We start from the raw sequence: 22,406 nt of genomic DNA, 5'->3' as shown, positions 1-22,406 counted from the left end.
AAAGTCCCTGAAAGAGCTTACACAAGTAGATTCGCGTCTTTTTAAAGACGACATCCTACTTGTGTTTCTGGATGCGATCGTTCCTGTCCTCACTGACGGCCACGATCACCGTTTCGCATGTCTGGGCGCGTGCTGAAATGATGTTCGTGGGTGTTCATGTTTTCATATGAGAACATGATCACGTCGACACGCCGGTCGTGACTCTTCTTTCTCCGGGAAGCTTGAGTCCCCTCTGTTGTTGGCCAGCTGCCGCTTGTGTGTAAAAGCACAGCCGCGGCTCTGCCCGACACTCTGGGAGACCGCGGAGATCAGCGAGAGCAAACCTCTCGCTCCTCTGCGTGTCGTGTGCCGTCGAGCTGCCGGGCTGCAGCGCGGGTTGTCACGGCAACCCAGTGCTCGCTCGGCGCTCTAGATGCGCGGTTCCCTTGCGTAATCTCCATTGTAGCGCCCTCTCTGGTGCACCAGAAGAGGTCTACTTTGCTGATATGGCTTGGGTGACATGAGGTTGAGGGGTTCCTTCGGGGAACCAACCCCCTAGGGCCCCTCCCTCTCTAGCGCATTGCAAGCTGTGCAGTTTCTGGATTGGATTGCTGGTCCTTTTCATAGGGGAACCTAGCATTTCATTCAGAGCTCCAGCTGAGGGACAGACGTCGATTGCAGCATCGGAGAGAGTGCTGTTATGCTCTGGAAATGAGGGTGACGCTGCCCACTGTAATGGTGTGTGCTTATGCTGACTCAGATTCAGAGTTTACAGCCATGCTTTCCTGGGTCTTCCAGATGTGCATGGAAAACTTGGCAGTATGGGGGTATATTGGTGCCATAAATATGGAATGCCAAAGGTGCCAATCTGCATAAGTTTTTCCTCTCTCACTACCCTCTTGGATGGGGTGGCTGTACACCAGTGTTAATTTTGACGGCAAATTTTGATTTAGTTTTAGTCATAGTCTTTTGACTAAAATGCCATTTAGTTTTAGTCATATTTTAGTCATCGGAAATTGTTTTAGTTTTAGTCTAGTTTTAGTCGACTAAATATCATAAGAATTTAGTCGACTAAAATCTAATTTAGTCAAATTGTAAGCATTAAGCATTTCCAATAGAAATGCTTCCACAGATCCAATACACTTATATAGGCACATCTGATATTCCCCAAACTGTTTATGTTCACCCAACTGTACTTTGCTTACCAAAGCGGACGGTTTTTGACCGTTCAAGTGCAAAAACACGTGAAAGAGCAAAATTCAGTACTTTTCAGGGATTGACACACTTATCATTGAGGTAGGCTACTATTATAGATTACATTTAAAAAAAATTATTAGATTTGATTTTTAGTTTTTCCTGCTTTCATTGTAATTTTAGTTAAAAGTTTTAGTAATTTTTTGTGTTTGTCTTTTAGTTAGTTTGCTTTTAAATGTCTATAACTTTTTATTTTTTGTTTATTTTAATACCTCAGGTTAAGCTAAAGCTTAGAAACTATTAAGTTTACATTTTTATAAGTTTACATTTTTATATATTTATCTTTTATTTCAGTTAATGTTTATTTCAAGTAATGAAGATTTCTTTGGTTTTAGGTTTAGTTAACAATAATAACCCTTATACTTGTAAAATATATTGAATAATGTGTCAAATAATGTTCTTAGTCTTTCCTTCCTGTGACAGAAGATACAGTAGTTTACTATGAATTAAACAGAAATTAAATTAAATACAGTTTATTGTTTAAACAAAATAACAATAATGACCAGGAAAAAAATAATAATTATAAACCATCCCGAAATACATCGTGACTCTTATTCTGAAATGTCTGCAGTCTGCACTGTAGCAGGCTGCTCATGAGGGAGATAAAATATGCATTCTTACAACCGTTTAAAACATGCTACCATATAAGCATCGTGTAGTAAACATTGTCATAATTCATCAACATTAGCTTATAAGCAATCGCTTGGCATAAATGTGCGCTATTCATTAATTGCGCAGCAGTCACATATGCTGCGGCACGAGCCTGTAGAGCGCGCAACAGCGCCGCGTTTCCCGCGGTTAGATCAGCACATTACAGTTCAAATGTGCGCATCTTCCACACAGGACAGCAGTTCTGACTGGATATCTTCCCAAATAGTCCCTCTCTTTCATTTTCGTCTCGTTTTTATTCGTTGACGAAAATTAGAGTAGATTTTAGTCATAGTTTTAGTCATTCAAAACCCATTTTTATTTAGTCGTCGTCTCGTTTTCGTCCGTGAAAAAATGTCGTTGACAAAAATTATGACGAAAATTATTCGTCAACGAAATTAACACTGCTGTACACAGACCACACCCACCCTGCATGTGAGGCCAAGGCACTCTTTTTGCATGAGGGTAGTTCTGTGCTGGGGTTGAGCTGCGCTTGTTGACTAACCGTGATCAAAGTCACGGCGCAGGCCCTCAGCCAGACGATGTCCACCTCCGTGGTCCAGAAGTGCCCCCTGGCTTACCTTGTGAGGTGTGAGAGGTTGTCAAGCTAAATGCTTTCTCAATGCTCCCATCTTACGAGGTGGCCTTTCGGTGACACTGTCGAGGACTGAGCCCAGCGGTTCTCCTCAGTTAGTAGCGGATAGGGGAGCTTCCCATGACAAACCATTGAGTTCCTCTTGGGCCGCCCCTCAGTCTGCTCGTCGCCAAGGGTGTCGTCCCCTGCAAGAAACTCCGGCCCAGCAGGCTCTGCTGTATCCATTGCGGGGAGATGACGCCTCCCGTCTCTGCAGCTGTTTAACTGGTTGGTGAGAATCACCCCTGAGACGGGCGACCCAGAGATGGGTGGGGCTGCTCTTCCACCCCTGGAGGAGGGCCAGGTGGTAAATCCTTTATTGGGTTTGTTTCTGTTCCGCCACTGACCCAAGAGGCAGCGGTACCCAAATTTTAAAGAGCAGTTCCTCCATTTCCAGGTCTGAAGAGGGTTTGGAGAGCAGTGGGAGGAGAAAAACCTCACCACTCTCATCCCCCTCTTCTGTCGCCAGTGGACAGCAGCGAGCAGCGGGCAGCCAAAGCCTCGACTGCTCCCTCTGTCCATCCGTGGAGCCAGGTAAGTGTTGCCTAGCACACTGTGACGCCGCTTCGGGCCGCCTCACAAAGAGAGCCCCCCGAGCCGCGTCCCTGTGTTCCACCTCGCTGCCCTGCTGCGGGTACACCGGTGGTCCCTTTGGTCCTGCTTGTACGGTCTCTGCGAGCCGGGTTAGCGCTCCCCAGTCCGTCTCGCTGGCTCCTTCGGACCATCAGGGTCGGCTTTGCGATTCAGTTCGCCCGGCTCCCCCCAAGTTCAGGGACGTCCTCTTCACTACAGTGAAAGATGCCGATGCCCCTGTCCTGCGTGCGGAGATCGCAGTCCTACTGGCGAAGGACGCGATAGAGCCGGTCCCTCCAGCCGATTTGAGGTCGGGGTTCTACAGCCCCTACTTCATTGTACCCAGGAAAAGCGGCGGGTTACGACCGATCTTGGACCTGCGAGTTTTGAATCGGAGCCTCCACAAGCTACCATTCAAAATGCTCACGCAGAAACGCATTTTCGAGTGCATCCGTCCCCGAGATTGGTTTGCAGCGATTGACCTGAAGGACGCGTACTTCCATGTTTCAATTCTTCCGCGACACAGGCCATTCCTGAGATTCGCGTTCGAAGGTTGAGCATATCAGTACAGAGTCCTACCCTTCGGGCTGGCCCTGTCTCCCCGCGTCTTCACGAAAGTCGTGGAGGGAGCCCTTGTTCCCATGAGAGAACGGGGTGTTCGCATTCTCAACTATCTCGACGACTGGCTCATTCTAGCACAGTCCCGGGATCAGTTGTGCAAACACAGGGATTTGGTGCTCAGACACCTCAGCCAGTTGGGGCTTCAGGTCAACTGGGAAAAGAGCAAACTCGCCCCGGTGCAGAGGATCTCTTTTCTCGGTATGGAGTTGGATTCGGTCGAGCAGATAGCACGCCTCACAGAGGAACGTGCTCGGTCAGTGTTGAACTGCCTGAATACATTCAATGGCAGGACAGCGGTCGCACTGAAGTTCTTTCAGAGGCTCCTGGGGCATATGGCGGCTGCTGCGGCTGTAACACCGCTCGGTCTGCTTCATATGAGACCGCTTCAGCACTGGCTTCATGGCCGAGTCCCGAGATGGGCGTGGCAGCGCGGCACATTCCGGGTGCCAATCACTCAGGAGTGCCGCCGAACCTTCAGTCCGTGGTCGGACCCCTTGTTTCTTCGGGCAGGAGTGCCCCTAGAACAGGTGTCCCGGCATGCTGTGGTGTTCACAGATGCTTCTGCCACCGGCTGGGGTGCCACGTAATACGGGCATGCAGTCTCAGGGGTTTGGACGGGACCCCATCTGCATTGGCACATCAATTGCCTCGAGTTGCTGGCAGTACGCCTTGCTCTGAGCCGCCTCAAAGGCCTGCTTCAGGGCAAGCATGTACTGGTCCGTATGGACAACACTGCGACCGTTGCGTACATCAACCGTCAAGGTGGTCTACGCTCCCGTCGCATGTCACAACTCGCCCGCCATCTCCTCCTGTGGAGTCGGAAGCATCTGAGGTCGCTTCGCGCCATTCATGTCTCCGGTGTGCTCAACCGTGTGGCCGACGAGCTATCACGAGCTGCGCTGCCAGGAGAGTGGCGACTCCACCCCCAGGTGGTTCAGCTGATCTGGAGAGAATTCGGAAAGGCTCAGGTAGACCTGTTTGCCTCACCAGAAACCTCCCACTGCCAGTTGTTTTACTCTCTGACCGAGGGGACACTCGGGACAGATGCACTGGCTCACAGCTGGCCCCGGGGCCTGCGCAAATATGCGTTTCCCCCAGTGAGCCTACTTGCACAGACCCTGTGCAAAGTCAGGGAGGACGAGGAGCAGGTCTTGTTAGTTGCGCCTTACTGGCCCAACCGGACCTGGTTCCCAGAACTCTCACTCCTCGCGACAGCCCCTCCCTGGCCCATCCCTCTGAGGAAAGACCTTCTTTCTCAGAGACGGGGCACTCTTTGGCACCCGCGTCCAGACCTCTGGAAACTCCATGTCTGGTCCCTTGGACGGGATGCGGAGGTTCTAGGTGACTTACCCCCTGAGGTACTTAACACCATCACTTCGGCACGTGCACGGTCTACGAGACGTGCTTACGCCTCCAAAGTGGAACCTGTTCGTCGAGTGGTGCTCTTCTCGCCGGGAAGACCCCCGAAGATGCTCGATCAGAGTCGTGCTTTCCTTCTTGCAGTAGGGTTGGAGCGTAGGCTGTCCCCCTCCACCCTCAAAAGTCCATACTGCTGCTATATCCGCTTACCACGACCACTTAGATGGCAAATCTGTTGGTCAGCACGACCTGGTCATCAGGTTCCTTAGGGGGCGAGACGGTTAAATCCTTCTCGTCCCCTCTCCATACCCTCTTGGGACCTCACTCTGGTGCTGAGAGCACTTCAGATTGCTCCCTTTGAGCCTTTGCTGTCAGTAGACTTAAAGATTCTGTCTATGAAGACTTTGCTGCTGGTGGCATTGGCCTCCATCAAGAGGGTAGGGGACCTGCAGTCATTTTCGGTCGACGAATCGTGCCTGGAGTTCGGGCCGGGTGATAGCCACGTGGTACTAAGACCCCGGCCTGGCTATGTGCCCAAGGTTCCTACCAGTCCCTTCAGGGACCAGGTGGTGAGCCTGCAAGCGCTGCCCTCGGAGGAGGCAGACCCAGCCCTGGCTTTACTCTGTCCAGTCCGCGCTTTGCGACTGTACATAGACAGAACCTAAAGCCTCAGGACCTCAGACCAGCTCTTGTCTGTTATGGAGGCCAGCAGAAGGGAAAGGCTGTCTCCAAGCAGAGGATGGCCCACTGGATAGTGGATGCCATCGCCCTGGCTTACCAAGCTCAGGGTGTGCCCTGCCCGCTCAGGTTGCATGCTCACTCCACGAGAGGTGTCGCATCCTCCTGGGCGCTGGCTCGTGGCGCCTCGCTGACAGACATTTGTAGAGCTGCGGGCTGGGCGACACCTAACACGTTCGCTAGATACTATAGCCTTCGTGTCGAGCCGGTCTCCTCCCATGTTCTCGCCACAGGTCAGAGGCACGGAGAGGCCCCGGCTTAGTGTCGGCTTGCTGCGCTACATGCGCTTCTTTTCTCCAGAGAGTCCCTACAAGGCAGACCCTGTCGAGTCCTCCGATATCCCTTCGGCAGCCGATGTGGCGGAGCGTCTGGCGCCAGGCCTATACTCCGTTGTATCCTTGAGAACCGGGTTTAGGCTGGGTTCCATATGTGTGACCCTACGGGGATCCCATATGGTTGGTTCCACGGTTGCTCCTAAACGAAGCCCGTGTCTTTCCCTCTGGGAGAACCTACCCTTCATCGGGTTGGAGTCACCCCAGCTCTTCCATATGTAGCACAGCCCTACAGGGTTAGTCCATATGTACTTCTCCACATAACTTCTTCGGGGAAGGATGTGGCTTCCGCAGCGTTCCTTTCCCAGCGAAGGGTACGCTTTCCCAGCGTTATCCAATAGTCTCACTGAATGGGTTTTGGGGAACAGCAGTGATCGACTCTCTCTGTGTTAGCCCTGTCCCACCATCCTCAGGCAAGGGGGTTCAGGTGGCTTGCAACAGAGCGCTGGAAGGGGGCAGCTCCTGTGGCGCTTTGGTAGGGATTCCTATTCGTCGGTCTGTCCGACGTACGTCGAACGTGACCGACTGAATGGGAACGTCTCGGTTACAAAGGTAACCCTCGTTCCCTGAAGGAGGGAACGGAGACGTACGTCCCGTCGCCACAGTCGCTGTACCCCGCTGATGCTGCCGCCTATCCGGTTCGGCTCCTCAGCGAAAACCTGAAGCTGCAACGCACCTGCTGCTCATTATATACCCGCGCTGCGAGGCGAGCAGCTGATGCATATGATTGCATGCCAATGTGCATTGGCTCGTTTAGTTACACTCGAAGTAGATTGGCCTCTCTAGCGAGATTCCTATTCGTCGGTCTGTCCGACGTACGTCTCCGTTCCCTCCTTCAGGGAACGAGGGTTACCTTTGTAACCGAGAAGATCTTTTTCTTAAAAAACATTTTTTTAAGGCTGAAATGTGGAGGTTTTTTCATTTTAGAAAACTTGTTTTTGTCAAAACTTGTATTATTTGACCTGTAAAGTTGTTTAAATTGCATTTTTTTACATTAATTTTTCGGTTTAGGATGGTACCATAAATAACATTCACCTATATCACCAAATGGAGCACTTTCTGGAAGATAAAACTTAATTCATTTTCTCCATAGGGAAATTCATTTTAAACGATAATTTATACACCTTTAAAGACATCCCTTCTGTGAGCTATGAGGATGTTAATCGATGGTTTTTGCTTCTGTTGAAGACATCAGCCCATGTTATTTCAACTTGGTTTTAAAATAATTATGTTTAACAGCTGAATACGTGGTGAAAAACTACATTACCCATGATGCTTTACAGAGCATTCCACCAATTAGAGTCAAAAACATGCCAAAAGAGGTTTTTAGCTCCGCCCACTCCTTAAAAAAAAAAAAAATATATATATACTCTAGTCGTTTCGTACCTGCTCGTTATGTGTGCGTCAGAACTGTTTACTCCCGCTGACATTCCCACGGGCGCTGCATTTTGCAAAGTCACAAGGGGGCGCTGTTGCTCGTTCTACAGGCTCACACAACAGCGCTTCAGACTGCTTCAAAGTGATTCTCAATCAATGAAAAGCGCGTGTTTATGTCAAGCGATTGCTAATGAACTCAAGTTGATTAATTATTACAATGTCTACTTTATGGCCTTTATATAAAATGTTTTAGACGATTGTAAGATCAGCCTGCAATAGTACAGACATTTCAAAATAAGAGTACCTGTATATTTCGGGCCTGTTTATAATTAAGTCACACGCTAATTTTTTTCTTTTTCTTTTGGGCATTATTGGTATTTTGGTTACACAATAAATTGTATTTAATTTGATTTTAATTTAATTCATAGTAAATTATTGTAGTCTCCCCCACAGGAAGAAAAGACTAAGAACATTATTTGACACATACTATATTTATTTTATAAATTTTACTAGCAAAATCTGTGTCACATTCACTGAGAGAGACACTATATGACAGCAAGGAGAACATAGGAAAATGTGAACCATTTAAATGCTGTAATTTTGCATAATTTACAAACAATATTAGTATGTAATTAAATGTAATATGCTATGTAATTAAAATTAATTTCAATAAATAAAAATACTGTTAAAAATCACACATTATTTGTTTGTCACATGTAGTACACCATTTTTGTGCCGTGGGTAATTGGAGGATTTTTTGCCCGGCTACCACCGCAAGTCTTTTCCAAAACACTATAAATCCATTTTAATAGTTTTCATGAAAATGACATTTTTTCATTTTTTTACCTAGAATTATACATTTTGTTAATATTCAATTTATCCTGTTAAAATGGTCTATTTGCTCAGTCTGAACATGTTAAACAATGATTGTTTAAAAAAAAACAAAAATTTTGTTGATTATAAATTCAAAGGTTTTTTTTTGTTTGTTTCAAAACGCTACAAATCCATCCTTTTTATAGCCTTTTTATATAAAAACATCTAGAATCTCAGTATTGTTCGGGTGACTATATGTTTTAAACAGTTTACTGAACAGGTTGATCACCTGATACGATGTCACACACACACACACACAAACACAATCACACACACACACACATACATACGAGGTTGAGCCGAGGCACCCTTGTATTCAAACGACCCTATCTCGGAAACCGAGCCGAGTTGACGCTCCGGACTCCAGCCCCCAGGTGTAGGTCTCACTGGCTCATCCAGACCATCAAAAGTGTAAATAGAGTTTAAAGCACTGATTTTGAAGACTGAACACAAATAAAGTCCCTCGCTTCAAAGAACCGCCATGTTAGATTGCATCAAACGCTTGCCGAATTCTGATTGGTCGAGAGGACATATCGCATTTAGGCTAAAAACTGGTTCGGCGCTTATAGCGGTTTGGAAAGAAACTGCATTTTAAAGGTACTATATGTAAAATTTTTCCAGTAAAATATCCAAAAACCACTAAGCTAGTGTTATAAATTTTGTCCAGCTGATTACAAACAATATCTCTAATGTTTTCAACTACTTGTAAATCATGAGAAAATTCCCATTCTAAACAGTGACACGGGGCAGTGCAGTCGCCTGTCAATGACGTCAGTTACCTTTGTTACCGCCTTTACTGACGTAGAAACCACATGACAACAGTGCCGTGGACAAATGCGGAAGTAGTGTCTAGCGTCCAGCAAACCACTAGCTTGCTTCAAGCAGTTCCTTATTTACTTCTTGCACGTTTTATGGTGGATTGTGTTACTTATTTATGGAACATAATTACTGTTTTGATCTGCCGCTGGTTCTGTCTACAAGGACAACTCCCGTAAACTCATGACCGGAAAAGCGGAAGCGGCGCCGGCGACTGTGTCATAATAAAAGTCCCGCTGCTCGTGAGGCGTGTGTTGATCAATCGCTCCAGCTCCCGCAACACTCGGTCCTGCTCTGCTTCATACTACAGTAACGTTATTAATCGCATCCACGAACATGAGTTCTTCCAGACTCCAATCCCTATTCTTTTGCACCGTCCGTTGAGATGGAGACCACATGTCCCAAGTTCCCAAGCTCTAAAACTTAGGCGTCATCAAACTACGCCTTTGTTTTGAATAGGCTTCTAGCGACCTTTAGCGGAAAAAAATATCACAAATTGTACCTTTAAACAAGGAAATATAGCGATTTGGCATGAAACATTGATGGAGCAGAGAATAGGTTCAGTACACAACAAAATGGCATGACGAACTCATTTTTTTTTAAATTTGGCGTTTATTGCGTTTTGGAAAAGAGCTCTTCATATATATATATATATATATATATATATATATATATATATATATATATATATAATCAATATTTGTACACGAGTAGTTTTATATTTCTCAATCATTTTTAATTCGATTGTGCTGTTCGCAATGCTTCATGGGATTGTCGGTCTTTCCCTCACTAAAGCTGTTAAGTACCTTTGTCTTTTTGTCCGATTTTCAAAAACGTTTTTGCTTCAAATCAAAGTTTGTAATGTTATGATTCTCCTTATAGCTGGTTGACTTGATTCATGGCTTATAACACTTTAACAAAGACTTCCCTGTGGGAGAAATTCATGGAAAAATACTTAAAATACCACTGAAACTGTGGACGGGAACTGTTGCACTCTATACGGTAGTAATTTTATTCATGCAGGTCTTGAAAAAGGTCTTAAAATACCTTAAATTTTATTTCAAACACCTGCAGATAATATTTGAAGTCTGCTGCTTCAGTCCATGTAGTGAGGAGAGTTAAAGACGGGATAAATCACATAATTATGACTCTTCATTTGTTCAAGACTTAAACATAATACACTGTAAAAAAAAAATTCAAAGTTGGAGTGTTTTACAAGAAAATACTGTTTCTAAAAACTGAGGGGTGATAAATTTACTCTCACATGCTGTACAAACATCTTAACCATTCCTGTAAAACCACTGTGTTTGACCTTTGACCCTCCACTGTAGTGAGTCAGTGTGAGTCCGTCCGTATGCTAATGAAACAGGAAACCAGCGATCCTCTGCACATGATTGTGTGTCTCTGTGACTCGTGCCGCTAATATTCGACTTAATTACACTTAAGTGGATGTAGTTACATCCAGATTTGTGTGTTCGTGTGAAGACGCTGTGACCTCTTTGATCTTACTGGTTTTTCTCTTTCATCTTCCTGCGCAGATTCCTGTACGAACTCTCCCAGATTCCGGATTTCGCCGGTCGCGCTCACTGCATCATATTCCGGACGGTCTTTACGGACTCCATATCTTCTGTCCATCGTAAGGTGGAGACCATCTCTACTGTGTGCAAGGTAAAATAAAGTCTGGAAAGCTGCTGTTAGATTTATTTTGCTCTTCTACAGTTAAGACTTAACCAGTAAGATCCATCACTGAATAAAAAATGAAAAAGGTAATTGCGACTTTTATCTCGCAATTCTGACTTTATATCTCACAATTCTGACTTTATAACTCACAATTCTGACTTTATAACTCGCAATTCTGACTTTATAACTCACAATTCTAACTTTATATCTCACAATTCTGACTTTATATCTCACAATTCTGACTTTATAACTCGCAATTCTGACTTTATAACTCACAATTCTGACTTTATAACTCGCAATTCTGACTTTATAACTCACAATTCTGACTTTATAACTCGCAATTCTGACTTTATATCTCGCAATTCTGACTTTATATCTCACAATTCTGACTTTATATCTCACAATTCTGACTTTATAACTCACAATTCTGACTTTATATCTCACAATTCTGACTTTATAACTCACAATTCTGACTTTATAACTCGCAATTCTGACTTTATAACTCACAATTCTAACTTTATATCTCACAATTCTGACTTTATATCTCACAATTCTGACTTTATAACTCGCAATTCTGACTTTATAACTCACAATTCTGACTTTATAACTCGCAATTCTGACTTTATAACTCACAATTCTGACTTTATAACTCGCAATTCTGACTTTATATCTCGCAATTCTGACTTTATATCTCACAATTCTGACTTTATATCTCACAATTCTGACTTTATAACTCACAATTCTGACTTTATAACTCGCAATTCTGACTTTATAACTCACAATTCTGACTTTATAACTCGCAATTCTGACTTTATATCTCGCAATTCTGACTTTATATCTCACAATTCTGACTTTATATCTCGCAATTCTGACTTTATATCTCACAATTCTGACTTTATATCTCACAATTCTGACTTTATAACTCACAATTCTGACTTTATAACTCGCAATTCTGACTTTATATCTCGCAATTCTGACTTTATATCTCACAATTCTGACTTTATATCTCACAATTCTGACTTTATAACTCACAATTCTGACTTTATAACTCACAATTCTAACTTTATATCTCACAATTCTGACTTTATATCTCACAATTCTGACTTTATAACTCACAATTCTGACTTTATAACTCACAATTCTGACTTTATAACTCGCAATTCTGACTTTATAACTCACAATTCTGACTTTATAACTCGCAATTCTGACTTTATATCTCGCAATTCTGACTTTATATCTCACAATTCTGACTTTATATCTCACAATTCTGACTTTATATCACACAATTCTGACTTTATAACTCGCAATTCTGACTTTATATCTCACAATTCTGACTTTATATCTCAATTCTGACTTTATAACTCACAATTCTGACTTTATATCACACAATTCTGACTTTATAACTCGCAATTCTAACTTTATATCACACAATTCTGACTTTATAACTCGCAATTCTGACTTTATATCTCACAATTCTGACTTTATATCTCACAATTCTGACTTTATAACTCACAATTCTAACTTTATATCACGTAATTCTGACTTTATAACTCGCAATTCTAACTTTATATCTCACAATTCTGACTTTATATCTCGCAATTCAGACTTTATATCACGTAATTCTGACTTTATAACTCGCAATTCTAACTTTATATCTCACAATTCTGACTTTATATCTCGTAATTCTGACTTTATAACTCGCAATTCTAACTTTATATCTCACAATTCTGACTTTATATCTCGCAATTCAGACTTTATATCTCGCAATTCTGACTTTATATCTCACAATTCTGACTTTATAACTCACAATTCTAACTTTATATCTCACAATTCTGACTTTATATCTCACAATTCTGACTTTATAACTCACAATTCTGACTTTATAACTCGCAATTCTGACTTTATAACTCACAATTCTAACTTTATATCTCACAATTCTGACTTTATATCTCACAATTCTGACTTTATAACTCGCAATTCTGACTTTATAACTCACAATTCTGACTTTATAACTCGCAATTCTGACTTTATAACTCACAATTCTGACTTTATAACTCGTAATTCTGACTTTATAACTCACAATTCTAACTTTATATCTCACAATTCTGACTTTATATCTCACAATTCTGACTTTATAACTCACAATTCTGACTTTATAACTCGCAATTCTGACTTTATATCTCACAATTCTAACTTTATATCTCACAATTCTGACTTTATATCTCACAATTCTGACTTTATAACTCGCAATTCTGACTTTATAACTCACAATTCTGACTTTATAACTCGCAATTCTGACTTTATAACTCACAATTCTGACTTTATAACTCGCAATTCTGACTTTATAACTCACAATTCTGACTTTATAACTCGCAATTCTGACTTTATAACTCACAATTCTGACTTTATAACTCGCAATTCTGACTTTATAACTCACAATTCTAACTTTATATCTCACAATTCTGACTTTATATCTCACAATTCTGACTTTATAACTCACAATTCTGACTTTATAACTCGCAATTCTGACTTTATATCTCACAATTCTAACTTTATATCTCACAATTCTGACTTTATATCTCACAATTCTGACTTTATAACTCGCAATTCTGACTTTATAACTCACAATTCTGACTTTATAACTCGCAATTCTGACTTTATAACTCACAATTCTGACTTTATAACTCGCAATTCTGACTTTATATCTCACAATTCTGACTTTATATCTCACAATTCTGACTTTATATCTCGCAATTCTGACTTTATATCACACAATTCTGACTTTATAACTCGCAATTCTGACTTTATATCTCACAATTCTGACTTTATATCTCACAATTCTGACTTTATAACTCACAATTCTAACTTTATATCACGTAATTCTGACTTTATAACTCGCAATTCTAACTTTATATCTCACAATTCTGACTTTATATCTCGCAATTCAGACTTTATATCACGTAATTCTGACTTTATAACTCGCAATTCTAACTTTATATCTCACAATTCTGACTTTATATCTCGTAATTCTGACTTTATAACTCGCAATTCTAACTTTATATCTCACAATTCTGACTTTATATCTCGCAATTCAGACTTTATATCTCGCAATTCTGACTTTATATCTCACAATTCTGACTTTATAACTCACAATTCTAACTTTATATCTCACAATTCTGACTTTATATCTCACAATTCTGACTTTATAACTCACAATTCTGACTTTATAACTCGCAATTCTGACTTTATAACTCACAATTCTAACTTTATATCTCACAATTCTGACTTTATATCTCACAATTCTGACTTTATAACTCGCAATTCTGACTTTATAACTCACAATTCTGACTTTATAACTCGCAATTCTGACTTTATAACTCACAATTCTGACTTTATAACTCGCAATTCTGACTTTATAACTCACAATTCTAACTTTATATCTCACAATTCTGACTTTATATCTCACAATTCTGACTTTATAACTCACAATTCTGACTTTATAACTCGCAATTCTGACTTTATATCTCACAATTCTAACTTTATATCTCACAATTCTGACTTTATATCTCACAATTCTGACTTTATAACTCGCAATTCTGACTTTATAACTCACAATTCTGACTTTATAACTCGCAATTCTGACTTTATAACTCACAATTCTGACTTTATAACTCGCAATTCTGACTTTATAACTCACAATTCTGACTTTATAACTCGCAATTCTGACTTTATAACTCACAATTCTGACTTTATAACTCGCAATTCTGACTTTATAACTCACAATTCTAACTTTATATCTCACAATTCTGACTTTATATCTCACAATTCTGACTTTATAACTCACAATTCTGACTTTATAACTCGCAATTCTGACTTTATATCTCACAATTCTAACTTTATATCTCACAATTCTGACTTTATATCTCACAATTCTGACTTTATAACTCGCAATTCTGACTTTATAACTCACAATTCTGACTTTATAACTCGCAATTCTGACTTTATAACTCACAATTCTGACTTTATAACTCGCAATTCTGACTTTATATCTCGCAATTCTGACTTTATATCTCACAATTCTGACTTTATATCTCACAATTCTGACTTTATATCACACAATTCTGACTTTATAACTCGCAATTCTGACTTTATATCTCACAATTCTGACTTTATATCTCACAATTCTGACTTTATAACTCACAATTCTGACTTTATATCACACAATTCTGACTTTATAACTCGCAATTCTAACTTTATATCTCACAATTCTGACTTTATATCTCACAATTCTGACTTTATATCTCGCAATTCTGACTTTATATCACACAATTCTGACTTTATAACTCGCAATTCTGACTTTATATCTCACAATTCTGACTTTATATCTCACAATTCTGACTTTATAACTCACAATTCTAACTTTATATCACGTAATTCTGACTTTATAACTCGCAATTCTAACTTTATATCTCACAATTTTGACTTTATATCTCGCAATTCAGACTTTATATCACGTAATTCTGACTTTATAACTCGCAATTCTAACTTTATATCTCACAATTCTGACTTTATATCTCGTAATTCTGACTTTATAACTCGCAATTCTAACTTTATATCTCACAATTCTGACTTTATATCTCGCAATTCAGACTTTATATCTCGCAATTCTGACTTTATATCTCACAATTCTGACTTTATAACTCGCAATTCTAACTTTATATCTCACAATTCTGACTTTATATCTCGCAATTCTGACTTTATATCTCGCAATTCTGACTTTATAACTCGCAATTCTGACTTTATATCACACAATTCTGACTTTATAACTCGCAATTCTGACTTTATATCTCACAATTCTGACTTTATATCACGCAAATCTGACTTTATATCTCGCAATTCTGACTTTATATCTCGCAATTCTGACTTTATATCACACAATTCTGACTTTATAACTCGCAATTCTGACTTTATATCTCACAATTCTGACTTTATATCTCACAATTCTGACTTTATAACTCGCAATTCTGACTTTATATCTCACAATTCTGACTTTATAACTCACAATTCTAACTTTATATCTCACAATTCTGACTTTATATCACGTAATTCTGACTTTATATCTCACAATTCTGACTTTATAACTCACAATTCTAACTTTATATCTCACAATTCTGACTTTATATCACGTAATTCTGACTTTATAACTCGCAATTCTAACTTTATATCTCACAATTCTGACTTTATATCTCACAATTCTGACTTTATAACTCGCAATTCTGACTTTATATCTCACAATTCTGACTTTATATCTCACAATTCTGACTTTATATCTCACAATTCTGACTTTATAACTCGCAATTCTGACTTTATATCTCACAATTCTGACTTTATATCACGTAATTCTGACTTTATAACTCGCAATTCTAACTTTATATCTCACAATTCTGACTTTATATCTCACAATTCTGACTTTATAACTCGCAATTCTGACTTTATATCTCACAATTCTGACTTTATATCACACAATTCTGACTTTATATCTCGCAATTCAGACTTTATATCTCGCAATTCTGACTTTATAACTCGCAATTCTGACTTTATATCTCACAATTCTGACTTTATATCACACAATTCTGACTTTATATCTCACAATTCTGACTTTATATCTCACAATTCAGACTTTATATCTCGCAATTCTGACTTTATAACTCGCAATTCTGACTTTATATCTCACAATTCAGACTTTATATCTCGCAATTCTGACTTTATATCTCACAATTCAGACTTTATATCTCACAATTCTGACTTTATATCTCGCAATTCTGACTTTATATCTCACAATTCAGACTTTATATCTCGCAATTCTGACTTTATAACTTGCAATTCTGACTTTATATCTCACAATTCTGACTTTATAACTCGCAATTCTGACTTTATATCTCTCAATTCTGACTTTATATCTCACAATTCTGACTTTATAACTCGCAATTCTGACTTTATATCTCACAATTCTGACTTTATATCACACAATTCTGACTTTATATCACGTAATTCTGACTTTATATCTCACAATTCTGACTTTATAACTCACAATTCTGACTTTATAACTCACAATTCTAACTTTATATCTCACAATTCTGACTTTATATCACGTAATTCTGACTTTATATCTCACAATTCTGACTTTATATCTCGCAATTCAGACTTTATATCTCGCAATTCTGACTTTATAACTCGCAATTCTGACTTTATATCTCACAATTCTGACTTTATATCTCGCAATTCTGACTTTATATCTCGCAATTCTGACTTTATATCTCACAATTCTGACTTTATAACTCACAATTCTGACTTTATGACTCGCAATTCTGACTTTATAACTCGCAATTCTGACTTTATATCTCACAATTCTGACTTTATAACTCACAATTCTGACTTTATAACTCGCAATTCTGACTTTATATCTCACAATTCTGACTTTATATCACGTAATTCTGACTTTATAACTCGCAATTCTAACTTTATATCTCACAATTCTGACTTTATATCTCACAATTCTGACTTTATAACTCGCAATTCTGACTTTATATCTCACAATTCTGACTTTATATCACGTAATTCTGACTTTATAACTCGCAATTCTAACTATATCTCACAATTCTGACTTTATATCTCACAATTCTGACTTTATAACTCGCAATTCTGACTTTATATCTCACAATTCTGACTTTATATCACACAATTCTGACTTTATAACTCGCAATTCTGACTTTATATCTCACAATTCTGACTTTATATCACACAATTCTGACTTTATATCTCACAATTCTGACTTTATATCTCACAATTCAGACTTTATAACTCGCAATTCTGACTTTATAACTCGCAATTCTGACTTTATATCACACAATTCTGACTTTATATCTCGCAATTCTGACTTTATATCTCACAATTCTGACTTTATAACTTGCAATTCTGACTTTATATCTCACAATTCTGACTTTATAACTCGCAATTCTAACTTTATATCTCACAATTCTGACTTTATATCACACAATTCTGACTTTATATCTCACAATTCTGACTTTATAACTCACAATTCTGACTTTATAACTCACAATTCTAACTTTATATCTCACAATTCTGACTTTATATCACGTAATTCTGACTTTATATCTCACAATTCTGACTTTATATCTCGCAATTCAGACTTTATATCTCGCAATTCTGACTTTATAACTCGCAATTCTGACTTTATATCTCACAATTCTGACTTTATATCTCACAATTCTGACTTTATATCACACAATTCTGACTTTATATCTCGCAATTCTGACTTTATAACTCACAATTCTGACTTTATGACTCGCAATTCTGACTTTATAACTCGCAATTCTGACTTTATATCTCACAATTCTGACTTTATATCACTCAATTCTGACTTTATGAAACTTGTTTTCGGTACTAAATAAAAAAAATTAAAAAGGCAATTGCGACTTTTTATCTCACAATTCTGACTTTATAACTCGCAATTCTGACTTTATATCTCACAATTCTGACTTTATATCACACAATTCTGACTTTATATCTCGCAATTCTGACTTTATATCTCACAATTCTGACTTTATAACTCACAATTCTGACTTTATGACTCGCAATTCTGACTTTATAACTCGCAATTCTGACTTTATATCTCACAATTCTGACTTTATGAAACTTGTTTTCGGTACTAAATAAAAAAAATTAAAAAGGTAATTGCGACTTTTTATCTCGCAATTCCGAATTTATATCACACAATTCTGACTTTATATCTCACAATTCTGACTTTATATCACACAATTCTGACTTTATAACTCGCAATTCTGACTTTATATCTCACAATTCTGACTTTATATCACGTAATTCTGACTTTATAACTCGCAATTCTAACTTTATATCTCACAATTCTGACTTTATATCTCACAATTCTGACTTTATAACTCGCAATTCTGACTTTATATCTCACAATTCTGACTTTATATCACACAATTCTGACTTTATATCTCGCAATTCTGACTTTATAACTCGCAATTCTGACTTTATATCTCACAATTCTGACTTTATATCACACAATTCTGACTTTATATCTCACAATTCTGACTTTATATCTCACAATTCAGACTTTATATCTCGCAATTCTGACTTTATAACTCGCAATTCTGACTTTATATCACACAATTCTGACTTTATATCTCGCAATTCTGACTTTATATCTCACAATTCTGACTTTATAACTTGCAATTCTGACTTTATATCTCACAATTCTGACTTTATAACTCGTAATTCTGACTTTATATCTCACAATTCTGACTTTATATCACACAATTCTGACTTTATATCTCACAATTCTGACTTTATAACTCACAATTCTGACTTTATAACTCACAATTCTAACTTTATATCTCACAATTCTGACTTTATATCACGTAATTCTGACTTTATATCTCACAATTCTGACTTTATATCTCGCAATTCAGACTTTATATCTCGCAATTCTGACTTTATAACTCGCAATTCTGACTTTATATCTCACAATTCTGACTTTATATCACACAATTCTGACTTTATATCTCGCAATTCTGACTTTATATCTCACAATTCTGACTTTATAACTCACAATTCTGACTTTATGACTCGCAATTCTGACTTTATAACTCGCAATTCTGACTTTATATCTCACAATTCTGACTTTATAACTCGCAATTCTGACTTTATATCTCACAATTCTGACTTTATAACTCACAATTCTGACTTTATAACTCGCAATTCTGACTTTATATCTCACAATTCTGACTTTATAACTCACAATTCTGACTTTATATCTCACAATTCTGACTTTATATCTCACAATTCTGACTTTATATCACGTAATTCTGACTTTATAACTCGCAATTCTAACTTTATATCTCGCAATTCTGACTTTATATCTCGCAATTCAGACTTTATATCTCGCAATTCTGACTTTATAACTCGCAATTCTGACTTTATATCTCACAATTCTGACTTTATATCACACAATTCTGACTTTATATCTCGCAACTCTGACTTTATATCTCACAATTCAGACTTTATATCTCGCAATTCTGACTTTATAACTCGCAATTCTGACTTTATATCACACAATTCTGACTTTATAACTCACAATTCTAACTTTATATCTCACAATTCTGACTTTATATCACTTAATTCTGACTTTATATCTCACAATTCTGACTTTATATCTCACAATTCTGACTTTATAACTCGCAATTCTGACTTTATATCTCGCAATTCTGACTTTATATCACACAATTCTGACTTTATAACTCACAATTCTAACTTTATATCTCACAATTCTGACTTTATATCTCACAATTCCGACTTTATATCACACAATTCTGACTTTATAACTCGCAATTCTGACTTTATATCTCACAATTCTGACTTTATATCTCACAATTCTGACTTTATAACTCACAAATCTAACTTTATATCTCACAATTCTGACTTTATATCACGTAATTCTGACTTTATATCTCACAATTCTGACTTTATAACTCACAATTCTAACTTTATATCTCACAATTCTGACTTTATATCACGTAATTCTGACTTTATAACTCGCAATTCTAACTTTATATCTCACAATTCTGACTTTATATCTCGCAATTCAGACTTTATAACTCGCAATTCAGACTTTATATCTCGCAATTCTGACTTTATAACTCGCAATTCTGACTTTATATCTCACAATTCTGACTTTATATCACACAATTCTGACTTTATATCTCGCAATTCTGACTTTATATCTCACAATTCTGACTTTATATCTCGCAATTCTGACTTTATAACTCGCAATTCTGACTTTATATCTCACAATTCTGACTTTATAACTCGCAATTCTGACTTTATATCTCACAATTCTGACTTTATATCTCACAATTCTGACTTTATATCACACAATTCTGACTTTATATCACACAATTCTGACTTTATATCTCACAATTCTGACTTTATAACTCACAATTCTGACTTTATAACTCACAATTCTAACTTTATATCTCACAATTCTGACTTTATATCACGTAATTCTGACTTTATATCTCAAAATTCTGACTTTATATCTCGCAATTCAGACTTTATATCTCGCAATTCTGACTTTATAACTCGCAATTCTGACTTTATATCTCACAATTCTGACTTTATATCACACAATTCTGACTTTATATCACACAATTCTGACTTTATATCTCGCAATTCTGACTTTATATCTCACAATTCTGACTTTATAACTCACAATTCTGACTTTATAACTCACAATTCTAACTTTATATCTCACAATTCTGACTTTATATCTCGCAATTCTGACTTTATAACTCGCAATTCTGACTTTATATCTCACAATTCTGACTTTATATCTCACAATTCTGACTTTATATCACACAATTCTGACTTTATATCTCGCAATTCTGACTTTATATCTCACAATTCAGACTTTATATCTCACAATTCTGACTTTATTTCTCGCAATTCTGACTTTATAACTCGCAATTCTGACTTTATATCTCACAATTCTGACTTTATATCTCACAATTCTGACTTTATAACTCGCAATTCTGACTTTATATCACACAATTCTGACTTTATATCACGTAATTCTGACTTTATATCTCACAATTCTGACTTTATAACTCGCAATTCTGACTTTATATCTCACAATTCTGACTTTATATCTCACAATTCTGACTTTATAACTCGCAATTCTGACTTTATATCTCACAATTCTGACTTTATATCACACAATTCTGACTTTATATCACGTAATTCTGACTTTATATCTCACAATTCTGACTTTATAACTCGCAATTCTGACTTTATATCTCACAATTCTGACTTTATATCTCACAATTCTGACTTTATATCACGTAATTCAGACTTTATATCTCACAATTCTGACTTTATATCACGCAATTCTGACTTTATATCTCACAATTCTGACTTTATAACTCGCAATTCTGACTTTATCTCACAATTCTGACTTTATAACTCGCAATTCTGATTTATATCTCACAATTCTGACTTTATAACTCGCAATTCTGACTTTATATCTCGCAATTCTGACTTTATATCTTGCAATTCTGACTTTATATCACGTAATTCTGACTTTATATCACCTAATTCTGACTTTATATCTCACAATTCTGACTTTATATCTCACAATTCTGACTTTATATCACGTAATTCTGACTTTATATCTCACAATTCTGACTTTATATCTCACAATTCTGACTTTATAACTCGCAATTCTGACTTTATATCTCACAATTCTGACTTTATATCTCACAATTCTGACTTTATATCTCACAATTCTGACTTTATAACTCACAATTCTGACTTTATAACTCACAATTCTGACTTTATAACTCGCAATTCTGACTTTATAACTCACAATTCTGACTTTATAACTCGCAATTCTGACTTTATATCTCACAATTCTGACTTTA

General features: G+C 37.8%; 1 protein-coding gene across 3 annotated transcripts in view; it reads left to right on the top strand.

Annotated features, from left to right (window-relative positions):
- The window catches only part of LOC137006347 (formin), a 94,589-nt gene that overhangs the window by 32,098 nt on the left and 40,085 nt on the right, over nucleotides 1–22,406 (top strand). For all 3 annotated transcript variants that reach the window (XR_010892505.1, XM_067367015.1, XM_067367016.1), the window contains exon 9: nucleotides 10,743–10,872. Coding sequence is in view for 2 of the 3 variants with exons in the window: in XM_067367015.1 (XP_067223116.1) it covers nucleotides 10,743–10,872 (130 nt within the window). In the remaining variant the exon portion in view is untranslated. The remainder of the gene's footprint in view (nucleotides 1–10,742; nucleotides 10,873–22,406) is intronic.

The sequence above is a fragment of the Chanodichthys erythropterus genome, chromosome 18, assembly GCF_024489055.1.
Source record: "Chanodichthys erythropterus isolate Z2021 chromosome 18, ASM2448905v1, whole genome shotgun sequence".
Lineage (NCBI taxonomy): Eukaryota > Metazoa > Chordata > Actinopteri > Cypriniformes > Xenocyprididae > Chanodichthys > Chanodichthys erythropterus.
This window is presented reverse-complemented; position numbering and strand designations above follow the sequence as displayed.